Source organism: Guillardia theta (assembly GCF_000315625.1).
Source record: "Guillardia theta CCMP2712 unplaced genomic scaffold GUITHscaffold_72, whole genome shotgun sequence".
Lineage (NCBI taxonomy): Eukaryota > Cryptophyceae > Pyrenomonadales > Geminigeraceae > Guillardia > Guillardia theta.
The window spans coordinates 32177-44289 of NW_005434602.1; the positions used below are offsets into that span (position 1 = coordinate 32177).

General features: G+C 52.3%; 5 protein-coding genes across 5 annotated transcripts in view; 1 reads left to right on the forward strand and 4 right to left on the reverse strand.

The window, feature by feature from the left end:
- Positions 1-456: 456 nt before the first annotated feature.
- On the reverse strand, positions 457-1702 carry GUITHDRAFT_154289 (hypothetical protein). Its single transcript, XM_005826703.1, has 10 exons — positions 1683-1702; positions 1487-1536; positions 1243-1443; positions 1132-1192; positions 976-1085; positions 886-927; positions 787-828; positions 697-744; positions 610-648; positions 457-567 (listed from the first exon to the last, which is right to left on the reverse strand). Exons 2-10 carry the CDS (start codon positions 1517-1519, stop codon positions 481-483), a joined length of 663 nt encoding a protein of 220 aa, XP_005826760.1. The 5' UTR covers positions 1520-1536; positions 1683-1702; the 3' UTR covers positions 457-480.
- Positions 1703-6041: 4339 nt separating this feature from the next.
- GUITHDRAFT_143177 (hypothetical protein) lies at positions 6042-6582 on the reverse strand (the record flags this gene model as incomplete). The annotated part of the gene is made up of 2 exons (XM_005826704.1): positions 6042-6086; positions 6133-6582. 2 exons carry the CDS (start codon positions 6580-6582, stop codon positions 6042-6044), a joined length of 495 nt encoding a protein of 164 aa, XP_005826761.1.
- A 1114-nt stretch (positions 6583-7696) lies between these two features.
- On the forward strand, positions 7697-8890 carry GUITHDRAFT_154290 (hypothetical protein). Its single transcript, XM_005826705.1, has 6 exons — positions 7697-8043; positions 8099-8144; positions 8323-8384; positions 8427-8501; positions 8630-8717; positions 8772-8890. Exons 1-6 carry the CDS (start codon positions 7766-7768, stop codon positions 8823-8825), a joined length of 603 nt encoding a protein of 200 aa, XP_005826762.1. The 5' UTR covers positions 7697-7765; the 3' UTR covers positions 8826-8890.
- On the reverse strand, positions 8880-10334 carry GUITHDRAFT_114031 (hypothetical protein; the record flags this gene model as incomplete). Its single annotated transcript, XM_005826706.1, has 8 exons — positions 8880-9002; positions 9051-9098; positions 9142-9192; positions 9240-9278; positions 9325-9485; positions 9531-9607; positions 9664-9935; positions 9978-10334. The coding sequence occupies 8 exons, from the start codon at positions 10332-10334 to the stop codon at positions 8880-8882; spliced, it is 1128 nt and encodes a 375-aa protein (XP_005826763.1).
- Positions 10335-11012: 678 nt separating this feature from the next.
- The window catches only part of GUITHDRAFT_76079 (hypothetical protein), a gene marked incomplete at both ends in the record, with an annotated part of 11014 nt that continues 9913 nt past the window's right edge, over positions 11013-12113 (reverse strand). The window contains 3 exons of the mRNA XM_005826707.1: positions 11013-11516; positions 11643-11729; positions 11772-11841. Of these exons, the coding sequence (XP_005826764.1) occupies positions 11013-11516; positions 11643-11729; positions 11772-11841 (661 nt within the window). The remainder of the gene's footprint in view (positions 11517-11642; positions 11730-11771; positions 11842-12113) is intronic.

The following is a 12113-nucleotide window of genomic DNA, read 5'->3' on the forward strand; positions in this document are numbered from 1 at the left end:
ATCCATCCATCCGTGCAACTCCTATGTGTATGCTGTAATTCACTCGCTCCCTTACCAACTCATGCAGGTGGCACGTTGGGTTTGGGCGGTGCCGATGGCTTCGGTGGCACTGGGGAGGTTGTGATGTACTCAGGTGAGCCTTGAACGTTTGAGGAAGAGGCAATGACGAGGAGGAGGAGGAGGAGGAGGAGGAGGAGGAGCGAGGGAGCGAGAGACAGAGGGCGAGGGCGAGGGCGAGGACTATTGCTGCGGTCTTGACGAAGATAATCAGGCGAACCAAAGACTAAGGTGGAGAAAATGTTTGGTATCTCCCAGCAACGTGATTTTAGTCCCTCCTTCTGACCATGACTTGCGATCAGGCTTTGCTCTGCCACCAGACGCTCGAGCTGAGCGCGAAGAGGTGTGAAGCATTTGCCCATAGGTACATGTTGACTGGTTTGACAGGGGCTGTGGCAAATCGACTCATAGTCTTCACTTGTACTACGAGACTCGGCGATCAATCGAGATGAAGTTGTGGATCATGGATCGTAGAGTGAAGTTGGGGATGACTTCGTCGCCCATCATCATCTGCACTTGACATGAGTACAAGAAGAGACAAGCGCAGCCGACCTGTCCTGTCATCGGTGAGCGACAAGATCGCTTGAGCCACTGTATGGAACATGTCAGTATCGCACATTCATGCAACATCGCCTCTTCCTCCTCGATCGCCTCGCGCTCGTATGTGTGTCCGTCAAGCGCGACGACCTGGACATGTCAGAGCAGGCGATTGGCAAGAAAAGCATCCACCGGGTCCTGCATGACGTCATGCGATATGGGACAGACAAACTCCTGCGAGGCTGTGAGAGGAGCAAGCAGGAGAGCGGAGGGAGTAACACTTCCAGGTACCTTAGGAAGGGAGGAGGGTGAGCCATGGCAGTTCGCGTGGTCCTGAGCACGAGTGAGAACAAAGACAAAGAGACATGAGCAATGTCTTGCCTCCTCTGCATGTGCACAAGCACCAAGGGAGGGCTGATATTCATAGTTGCAAGATCGCAAGCTTCTAAGCATGTCGTAAACACGCGGCATGTGATCGGCTCGCGCTTGTTCTGAGCAAGACGTCAAAAAGGCTCGTAAGCAGCGAAGATCAAAGACTTATTAGTCTCTTCTCCAGCAGCAGCAGAACCGTGTCAAACTCTTCATCCTCTGTGTGAACCTGCCATTCAGGACGTTAACCGGCACGGTGCTGGTGACAACATCAAGTACCCCGCTCGATATCCAGTGAAACGACCGTATCCTTGACTCAGGCTCACGCCACCTTTCCTTGTTCTCCACATGCAGGCCGTATGACTGGGTGGCATGTCCTCGCCGCCATGCTGTCAAGGTTCCTGCCTCCGTGTGCATGCTGGGTGTTTGTTCTGCTTTGCCACGGGAAAGAAGCATGGCTACTCGGGTTGCGGAGTCTACCTAGAACGCACAGTCATTGCAATGTCTGGTAGAGCTTTGCAACCTTGGGGTCGCGTAGGGCGCTTCTTCTCTTCATGGCACCGAGCTCACTGCCTGCTTGTTGACTGGAGTCAGAACCTCCTGTCATCCTGCCTGACTCTCACGGATCGATCAGCTTCACACTCCTGGGCCCAAGTTGCCATGCCTCCTCCTCCCTCCCCCTCCCCCCCTCCCTCCTCTTCCTCTCCCGCATCACCAACCTTGATGCCGGTCATCCCACACCCTACCCACACCACCACCGGCCGATAACCCCCACCCATCCAATTATTTAAAATTTCTAATGATGAACCCCTACCATATGATACAGAGAAAATACCCCTACCCCATAATGCAGTGCTCTCTATAGACTCACCGTCCGGCGGGCCCCGGCCCGGCGGCGGGGCCGGCAACGGCAGTAAACCGTTCACTGAGTGATCCCCTGCCGTGATCGGCCCGGACTCCGGGATCGGATCGGACGGTCTCGGACGCCGGTCCGAGCGGCTCCGACCCGGTGACCGTACCGTCTGCCGGCGGGGCCGGGCAGCCTCCTGCGGCCAACTTCGCCGGGCCGCGTGATTCACTCCGGCGACTCGGATCGGATGTAGAAGTGACAACTCACGGTGAACTTTTGAACTTGAATGCTGGGAGTGATGGATCAGCTCTGTACGGTGACACTCTGCCACAGGCCCGCCAGTCTGGTTTGGCCCCCGTTGACAGACGCAAAGGATAGACTACGCATCATTCGTGACTACTAGCGTTGTCGGGTCAAGGAACTTGCTGACAATTGGGATTTGTACCAGATCCAGGCGTTTTCCAGTACAAAATTGTGTGTGAGTAAAAAATCCAAGGATTGGAAGGTTTGAAAATCCATTTCCAGCGCTGCAAGTTCAACGGCAACCGGGGGTAATTGAGAGCTTAGATAAGTAAACAGTTGTTCCTATTGCCTTTGCATAGGATCACTTAGGCCCTTGTATAGTGGAGTAATGATTTGTACCAGAACCTGATGGGTAGGCGTGGTAGTATTTCAAATGATTCGAACCCAACGGACGCGACAGGGGGGTGGGGGGTACAGGTCTTGGTCTGGTACTGTAATGGGTACCTTTTAAAATACATTTAGCAGAGGGTGTCTCCCTCCCCATCTCCCTGCCCTCCACACTTGCGCATCCCTATCCTTCCCTGTCCATGAGTCTCAGACTCTCATCAGACCTTCCCTGATGACCCTCAACTTTCTTTGACGCTTCTGTCTGCCTTGTCCTTCCTCAACTTGCTGGAAATTCAAACTCTGAAACCATGCCCATGAGTTGACAAGCACTGAGTTTCTCAGTTTGAATGCGGGAGGAAAGATGATTCATGGAATGAAACTCTGGTGTGCATATTTCAAGCTGATAGATACGAGTCGTATAGCACTGGCAAATGACTGTCATTTTACTTCTCAATGATATAGCATCAAGAACTTGCTCTCGATCCATCAGTACTTGCAAAGGGTCATTTTTCAGACAGAACTTCGAGTTCATCTTTATTTTGCGTCGATCCACACGATGACATCTGTTTGATACACTATGTTTGATGAATAGTAAGAAAGAAAGGCTGAACTGTGCACCGCTTGACTGAATTTTCCACAATACTCTTCAATTGTGTAAGAGAGCATGTCACATGTAATCATACCAGGCAAACAAGTCACAGTATCGCTCCAAACCGCGTTGTGCTTGAAACTGAGACTCTACATGAAGATGTTATCGGACTAGTCGAATGATGTACAACTTTATGGTGATACGTGGTTTAGAACTGTTGCAAAGCGGACATGGGAATATGTAGCGGCCTAGGTGATGTTTTCAACGTACTTCAATAAAACAAAGCCAAGTTGTTGCTAACAACATCATCATTTCTCCATGAGCCTGCATGACCTGATGTACATGTTAGAGAAGTCGATGCTCATTCATCAAAAGAGTGGTTAGACAAGAAATTGGTAGATACTTCTGCGCAGCATTCTTGTGTATGTGGAATCGTGCACACTCACCGTCGTGTGGAAGTGTTTGCACATTCTTCTGCGCAAGTCTCATACATTGTCCTTATCATCTGGAATGGTTGACTTTCGCTGCAAGTAATATGAGCAGCGCAAAGTTGGCAAACTTATCCATATGGTTGGAATGCCGGCGATGTATTGCAGCCTGCATAGCACCTGAGCGCTTTGTTCCACTTATCGCTTGGTTCCGAAACAATTGATGATATCGCAGCATGCAACTCGCATTGGCCCAAGGGTGTCAAGCGAGGAAAAGAACAGGATGATGGAAGGGCGAGAATGCAGCGAATAAGAGAAGCTGGTCAGGCTCAGTTTACTTTGTGTAAGAAAATGCCAATGCTTTGTACATGTTAGGTTACAAAGAAAGAGGCAAGAAAGCTCTGGTATGAGAAGAAAGATTTATTCAAAAGGGTATGTCCATTGTCGTCTGCATGATTCAATCGGATCCAACATCAATTAACTGCTCCTGATACCATGTCAGTCTAGTCAAAACAAAGATATCAGCACCTTGAAAATTTCTTGCTTCGACTCGAGGTGAAGGAAATGAAATATGATTTACAATGCTATAAGGGGCATCGTTTTGTCGCTCAAAAGCGTCTTGATTGTAAGTCATCAAATGGAACACGACATGCAATCAATTTGCAAGTCATGCCTTCATGTGGTACCTCATCACTGCCATTTGATGAATGCACTGGTATTCCTTGAAACTCTTTACATGCCTTGGCAATACTCTTGCATATTGCTCAGACCGCCCTCAAGCCCGACTCTTTGCAGCAGATTCCTATGAAACAAGTATAGATCATGCTGTCTCCGTGACATGCTTCATGACTTCCTACTAATTGCTCATGAGAGTCAATGTCATCCATCGTACAGCGCCACTAGCGGACGGTCCGTGCGGAGTACTCCTTATTCAAGCTGCTAAAATCTATGATGATCAACCCTCTTTACATGTGTTTGCAATCACAGAGATGTTTTCAGACTGCTGCGCTCACACCAGATTCTGCAGGGAATGCCTCTGCTTGTCCTCGTCTGAGCTCTTCTGCTGCAGATGAGTCACGTCTGCGTAACATTCACTTGCTAACCTTGGATATGCAACCAGGGAAGGGAAGGGGCAAGGCTTGAGAGCTCCCTCTGATCTACAAGGGTGGTCTATGTTGGTCGGAGGCAGGGTAGGGTCCAAAACTTGACCCCATCGGAGAAGGCACTTTCACTGGGAAACAGGTGGGTCCAAAGCATCATAGTTTGAACAGGGGAGGTACCGCATAAACTATATTGGTACAAGTTTTCCTAACAGTACTCGAATATGTACTATAAAATTGGTACTGTTGGTACAATTATTTGCTACCAGGAAGTACCCTACCCCCTTAAACAGGTCCCAACCAATTTGAATCTGCTCCCAGCCATCTGACCCACCCCAGCCCCCAACTGCCATTTGCTATTCACATATGTGCAAGGATACCCCCACAGAAAACTATTGGAAACCAGAGGGGTCAGTTGAGAGCGACAACGCTAAGTGCCTTCACTCGAGGAGATGGACTACGCATGCCTTCACTCGAGGAGATAGACTACGCATGCCTTCACTCGAAGAGATAGACTACGCATGCCTTCACTCGAAGAGATAGACTACGCATGCCTTGACTCGAGGAGATGGACTACGCATGCCTTCACTCGAGGAGATAGACTACGCATGCCTTCACTCGAGGAGATGGACTACGCATGCCTTCACTCGAGGAGATGGACTACGCATGCCTTCACTCGAAGAGATAGACTACGCATGCCTTCACTCGAGGAGATGGACTACGCATGCCTTGACTCGAAGAGATAGACTACGCATGCCTTCACTCGAGGAGATGGACTACGCATGCCTTCACTCGAGGAGATGGACTACGCATGCCTTGACTCGAGGAGATAGACTACGCATGCCTTCACTCGAGGAGATAGACTACGCATGCCTTCACTCGAGGAGATGGACTACGCATGCCTTCACTCGAGGAGATAGACTACGCATGCCTTCACTCGAGGAGATGGACTACGCATGCCTTGACTCGAGGAGATAGACTACGCATGCCTTCACTCGAGGAGATAGACTACGCATGCCTTCACTCGAGGAGATAGACTACGCATGCCTTCACTCGAAGAGATAGACTACGCATGCCTTCACTCGAGGAGATAGACTACGCATGCCTTGACTCGAGGAGATAGACTACGCATGCCTTGACTCGAGGAGATAGACTACGCATGCCTTCACTCGAAGAGATAGACTACGCATGCCTTGACTCGAGGAGATAGACTACGCATGCCTTCACTCGAGGAGATGGACTACGCATGCTTCTTTCTCGCCTGGTGTGCGATGTTTGTGATCGACAGCAACCAGAAAGCATGAGACCAGCCAGACAAAGCATGCCCTGTAGAGTCACTGTCAGTGCCAGCATCCCGTGCTGCAAGCAAAAAATGTTACAAGCAGGGTGAAGCCAGAAGCTCAACTCGAGACTGGATGTGGGACATCGTCCAGTGAAGTAGAGATGTCGCTCGATCCCCCAGAAGACTCTTCCGACAATGATCATGGATAAACTTGTCCACCACAAATACATGTCCTCCCGACTTCCTGCAAGCCGAATGGCGTCGAGTGATAGCAGAGCTGAAACGATCACCTGAGCAGTGAAGCTTGTTGTAAAGACGTCATACCAACCATAAAACAAGTACGACCCCCAAGCTATTGCCACCACCAGGCTGTAAACTGCCAACACCAGGCTCCAGGTTCTCCCCGAGGTGTACTTGTGCGTGCCCTTGAGGCACCACATGTAGCCGAAAGCCATGGCAGACATGGGGAGCTCGTCCATCATCTCACCGTAGAAGCTTCTGGTTGCATGAAACACCATGGAACCGAGCCCTACTGAGAGCAAGCAGAGGTCCGAGAAACCAAAGGCACGCGGGAGACGCTTCCTCCGAGCCCTTGTGAGCCCGTATCCGGCAGCCATGAGCGTCGCTATGTTGGAGATTGTGTTGAACATTTCGGCGATGAGAGGAGAGAAGCGGTGGAGATGCGTGACGCCCTCGCACCAGACCACATGCCCGCTCCCCGCCTCCCATCCGCCCGCCATGCTAGGACAAACAACAAGAGGACCCTATATTCACATGGGGTGGTGTGTGATGCAAGAGGGGGTGGTGAGGGGGAAACAGGGGGTGGTGAAACAGGGGGAAGCATTCGTGAGCCAGCGGAATTCCCCCGGAGGTTTGGGCATAAAGATAAATCACAGAGGGGTGGGTGAAGAGGCAGGGGTAGAGGGGTAGTAGAGATGTTGAAGGGGTGGGTGGATAGCCGCAATTTGGGTTGAATTGTATGTAAAAAATGGTTAATAGCAGGGGTAGGTCATGGAGATGAAGTTTGTGGACCCCTTCATTGTCTTTCACTCGGAGGTGGGGTGGAGTATCTTGATGGGGGTCGATGGGTGGGTACAATTGTAGTTGACCACAAATTGGTTGGTTGAAAATCAAAATTGATCATAAATATTGAAATTACTATGAAACTTCCAAAACTTTAAGGAATTTGTCGCCAAATTGAGTTGGAGCAGAGCGGCCATGGTGGAGGAGGCGCTACAGTAAGAGGAGGAGCGGGAAGGAGAGACGCGGACAGAGAGGAGAGAAAGAGCAGGGGATAAAACACAGAGAAAATCATAAGGAGACAACATACACCACTCAAGTGACGTTAAGACAAGTGCAGACGACATAAACGGCGTTGGGGGCAGGAGGCAGGAGGGGGGAAGTAACAAAGCGGACAGAGTGGTTGGGGGGAGGAAGGCTTAGGGAGAAGAGGGCCAGGAGCGACTAGAGGCATCAAAGTCTTTTCTGGTTGAACCCCTGCAGAGGGCACAAGCTTAATGGAGTACGGGATCGACTTCAGCGGGTTAGAAGAAGATGATACCGACGATGCGCAAGCTGCTGGGAAGCTGCTCGGTGAGTCACCAGCTGATGAGGAGGAGGAGGATGATGAGGATGATGACTGACGAGGCTTAAAGACCCCAGGACATTCCAAGAGTTCGTCTCTAAGGCATCAAGCAACCTCTACAACGTCGGGTAGGATCTCGCCTGTCTGGTTGCCCCTCCTACTCCCTCTCTTGATCCTTCGTCCTCTGATGGTGACTTGGGAGCAGAGCTGCATCCTCGCAAGACAAGCTACCGGCCGCCAGGCTCAACTACAACAAGTTCATAGGGCAAGGCGTGTGGGTGGACGTGGAGCTGGAGCCCCCTTTCAAGATTCTCGACGCGTGCCCGACAGTCATCGAGATGTTCGGCTTCAACGAGCAGGAGATCGTCGGCAGAAACTTGAGGATGTTTCAAGGCCCCATGACCAACACGGTCGAGCTCGCGAAAGCTATCCAAGGAAGCAGCAGTGACAGCAGGCATATAGCACTTGTCCTCTACAACAAGGAAGGGGAGGAAAGGATTGTTTCTGTCGGGTTCCGGCAAGAGGACGTTCCGAACTCAGACAAGAAGAAGTGCATCGCTCTCATCGAGCATGGAGACTGGGTGCCCAAGAAGATCGCCGATGCCGAGGATGGCCGGTGCCTCCTCCTCGCACTTTCTGTTCCATCCTCCTCGTGTGACTTCTCACGGCAGATCCAAGATTGTTGTGTCGTCAGAGAAGCCCTACAGCATCGCATCGGTCAACTTCCTCCCTCTACTTCCATGTCCTCCTTCTTCTTTCTACTCTCTTTCGTCTCCTCCTGCTGCTCTGCTCCTCCTTCTCCCACCAGCTTCTCCCTTCTCCAGTCCTCTCGCTCACCTATTCCGTAGTTCCTCTACTCTACTCTACTCCCTTGAACTTGCTGAGCGTATGGTAGATGAGTTTAAAGTTCAGCGCGCTGTTTGGAGGTCTCGAAGAGGGGAGGGTTGTCGGCAGGAGGTGACGACAGCTCGAGTTGAAGTTGAAATGACATGCCGGCAGCTTGAGTGTTCTCTTCGGTCCTCGCACAGACATGCTCAAGCTGGATAGATGCATGCAGGCGGCGAAGGCGGCAAGGTGAGGAGGAGCACAGGGGGTTGAGCGAGGAGGAGGAGGGGGGGGGGGGGGGGGGCTGGGGAAGGGCAACTGGAGAGAGGAAGAGGAAGAAAAGACTTGAAGTGCCAACAGGATGACTTTGCCTGTAGGACGCAGAACTTGACGCTGTGGGCCTGCACACGGGATGCCCAAGAGCTCATGGTGGATATTATCATATACCCTGTGCTGGTAAACGGGGTGAGAAGAGGAGGAGGAGGTGAAGGAAGCGGCGGGAGTCTTGACGTGCTTCAGGTCATCTCGCATTTCATGTTGGTGATGAAGAAGGCTGCAGGAGTGAGTGGATGAAGTCTGTGTTCCAATTGATAAGTCTGACATTGTAATCTCAATCAATAAATCTCCCTATGATCCTAGCAGCACGGAATCTCCCGTCTCCTTCTCCTCGTTTAGCTTTTGCACAACTCCTCCTGCATCTACAACCATCGGCATCGCCTCCTTCACAGCTGCCAGCGCCTGCCGCTGCTCCTGCCCCAGACATTACACGCCAAAACACAAGAACTACAACAGGGGAACCATGCGGAGCTGTTGCGAGCGGGAGAGCACAGGAGGAGCCTCCTTCCACTGAGCGAGCGTCAGGCACATGACAAGTAGAGGCAGCGGCGACCTGTAGCTTGGGTAGAACAAAAGGAGGGCGTGTCTGCTTCCGCCTCTCCTCCTGCGCATGTCGTGAGCACAGTCTGCGAGCATGGGAGAACGTGAAACCATGGCCTTGAAGTCAGGGATGTGATAGTGATAGTATGTCTAGACAGCCGTCAGAATGCGCCCCCTTGCTCTCAACTACTCTCACCCTCCCCGTCTCTTTCTGCTCCGGGTGAAAGAATTTGACGAACGAGTCTCCTCCCAACTGCGCGAGCTGCTGGCGAGTCGCAGCAGCTTCGCTGCCTCCTTGTGGAGTGGAGGAGACGAGATGCTGCAGCTGCCGCCTGTAGGCGTCGCGAGGGGAGGAGTCTGACAGCAAGTGGTGAGCAGCGAGAGGAGGAGGAGGAGCATCACCGGTGTAAAAGTGACTCGCGAGGCCATCGCCCGTCTCAGGAAAGGTCCGATCAGACGAGGACGGGAGAATCGCCCACCTGCCCCTCAGCCATCAACTAACAACCCACACGAGGGAACAGACGCTCAAGCTGACCTCGGAGGGGCAGCAGCGGCTGGCGATGCGAAAGCTGAAGCATCTGGTTGAGCAGAGGAAGACATCTCGAGTTGCCTCTTGCTGCTGCTGCTGCTGCTGCTGCTGCTTAACTGCTCTACTTGCTTCTGAAGAACGTCGATGACAGACTTGATCTTGTTAATATTGTTCATCTTGTCGTTTTCTCCGTTCCTGTCCTCCTCAACCATTGGCTTTTCCTTCACCGAATCGATTTTTTTCGCACGCGGCGAGTCAAGAGCTATCAAACTTTTCACCTGTCTCACCGTCACCTCACCTGGCGACTCGTTTCATCTCACCTCTGCTTCGACGTTTCTCAGCTCATCCTTTATGCCCTGCACAGAGTTTCTGATTCTTCCAAGATCTGAACCCTCTCCCATTGTTTCTGTTGAACCATCTAACCCTCCGTGCTCTGCCAACCGCATATGCTGCTGTGACTGCTGTGCCTGCTGTGCCTGCTGTGCCTGCTGTGCCTGCTGTGCCTGCTGTGCCTGCTGACTGGATAGGTTATCCTCGGCGTATGCTGAGTTCATATCCTCATTCCGTTGGAAATGTTGCGATGGCCTGTCACGTCTCCCCCAGGCTCTCTGCTTTGAAATCTCCTCAAGCCTGCGGATGCCATGCTCTGCTGCCTGCCACAGGTCCTTCCCCTCCATGGCCACGGGCCTCAAGGGCTCGCCCCTGCTTCTCCCCAGGAATCCCCTCGCTGGTGTCACCTGCCATGAGCCGTCCATGCGCGCGGGCATTGTCGGATCTCCTCTGAAGTCTCGACGAGTCAGGAGGACCGAGTCTGTTGAGTCACGTCCAGCCACGAGGAGCATGCAAACGATAACACCAGGCATTATCCATGCGAGACCACGACCACACCCTCCTCCCTGCTCTGGCCTTCCTGTTTGTTGCTCTGGCCTTCCTGTGGGTAGCCCGGTGCCGTCTTTCGGCGTATTCATCGTTCCCGAGCACAACAACCTCTCCCTCGGTCCCTCCCTCTCTACCTACCAGTCGCTCTCCTTCCCTTCCTATCCCTCTATATCTATACCCTTCCTGCCATTCTCCGGAAATAGTGCTCTAGGTTTTTAGTCAAATTGGTGGGCTGTATGAGCAACGGACTGCCGGTGTCCGGGGCCGACGGTCACGCGATCGGAGGGTCACCGGTGCGGCCCGGAACCGTGACAGCCCCGGGCCTCAGTGATGCCCTGCCGGGCCCGGACAGCAGTGGGCAGGATGAGGGTTAGAGTGAATAGGAATACTTAGGGAGGTATCAGTTAAGTCTTGACTTACATGGGAGTGAGAAGAGAGAAAAACAATCTAAATCACGGAGAAGCCTCTTGCCTCTCTCACTCGGTAAGAAACTCCTTGAGATCCTGCAGACTCGAATGAGAAAAGAAGCGGACCTGAGAAGTAGAGGAAGAGGAAGAGGCAGAGGAAGAGGAAGAGGAAGAGGCAGAGGCAGAGGCAGAGGCAGAGGAAGAGGCAGAGGAAGAGGAAGAGGCAGAGGAAGAGGAAGAGGAAGATGCAGAGGAAGAGGAAGAGGCAGAGGCAGAGGAAGAGGCAGAGGAAGAGGCAGAGGAAGAGGAAGAGGCAGAGGAAGAAAATGGGAGCAGGTGGTTGAGAGGAAGCGAGTGGAGTAGAGAAGGACTGACCTCCTCATCTGAGTTGCGCTCCTCCTTGATGTCTTTCTCTCGCTTCCTCGTTACTGGCGGAGGTGCGCTATGGCACAATGAGACGAGAGGAGGGAGAAAAAGAAACAAGAAGAGGGCAGGGTACCGGAACATCACAGGTTTGCCTGTCTTCTTCTGCACGGGAGCTTTCGATCGCTCAATCGACTTGTTGATACGATCCTGCGGAGATTCGTAACTCTCCCGCTCCCCCTCATCCCCCTCCCGCCCCATCACTTCCTCCATCCCTCCCTCCCTCCCTCCCCTTGACTCCCATCCTTTCCCTTCCTCGCTTCTTCTCCCCGTTACCTCCTGCTGCTTCTTCTGCGCCGCCATCTTCTCAGTTCGCACGCGAGCTCGTCGCTCCTTCTCTCGTTCCTTCTCTGCCTTCTCCACCTGTGCTGGGGCTTAGCTGGAGAAAGCCTGAGGCAGGCTCACCTCCTCCTGGGGCATCCGCTCGATGGCTGAGAGGTGCTCCTCAAGTCGCGCCTCGATGTTTGCCAGCATCCTGAAATGCATACATCATCATCATCATCATCATCATCATCATCATCATCATCATCACCATCATCATCATCATCATCATCACCATCATCATCATCATCATCACTCACCATCACCATCATCATCATCATCATCATCATCTCCATCATCATCATCATCATCATCGGGCGGCATCACCATCACCATCATCATCATCGCCATCATCACCACCACCACCATCATCACCACCACGACCATGACCAGCACCATTATCATCATCTTTATCTTCACTACCAC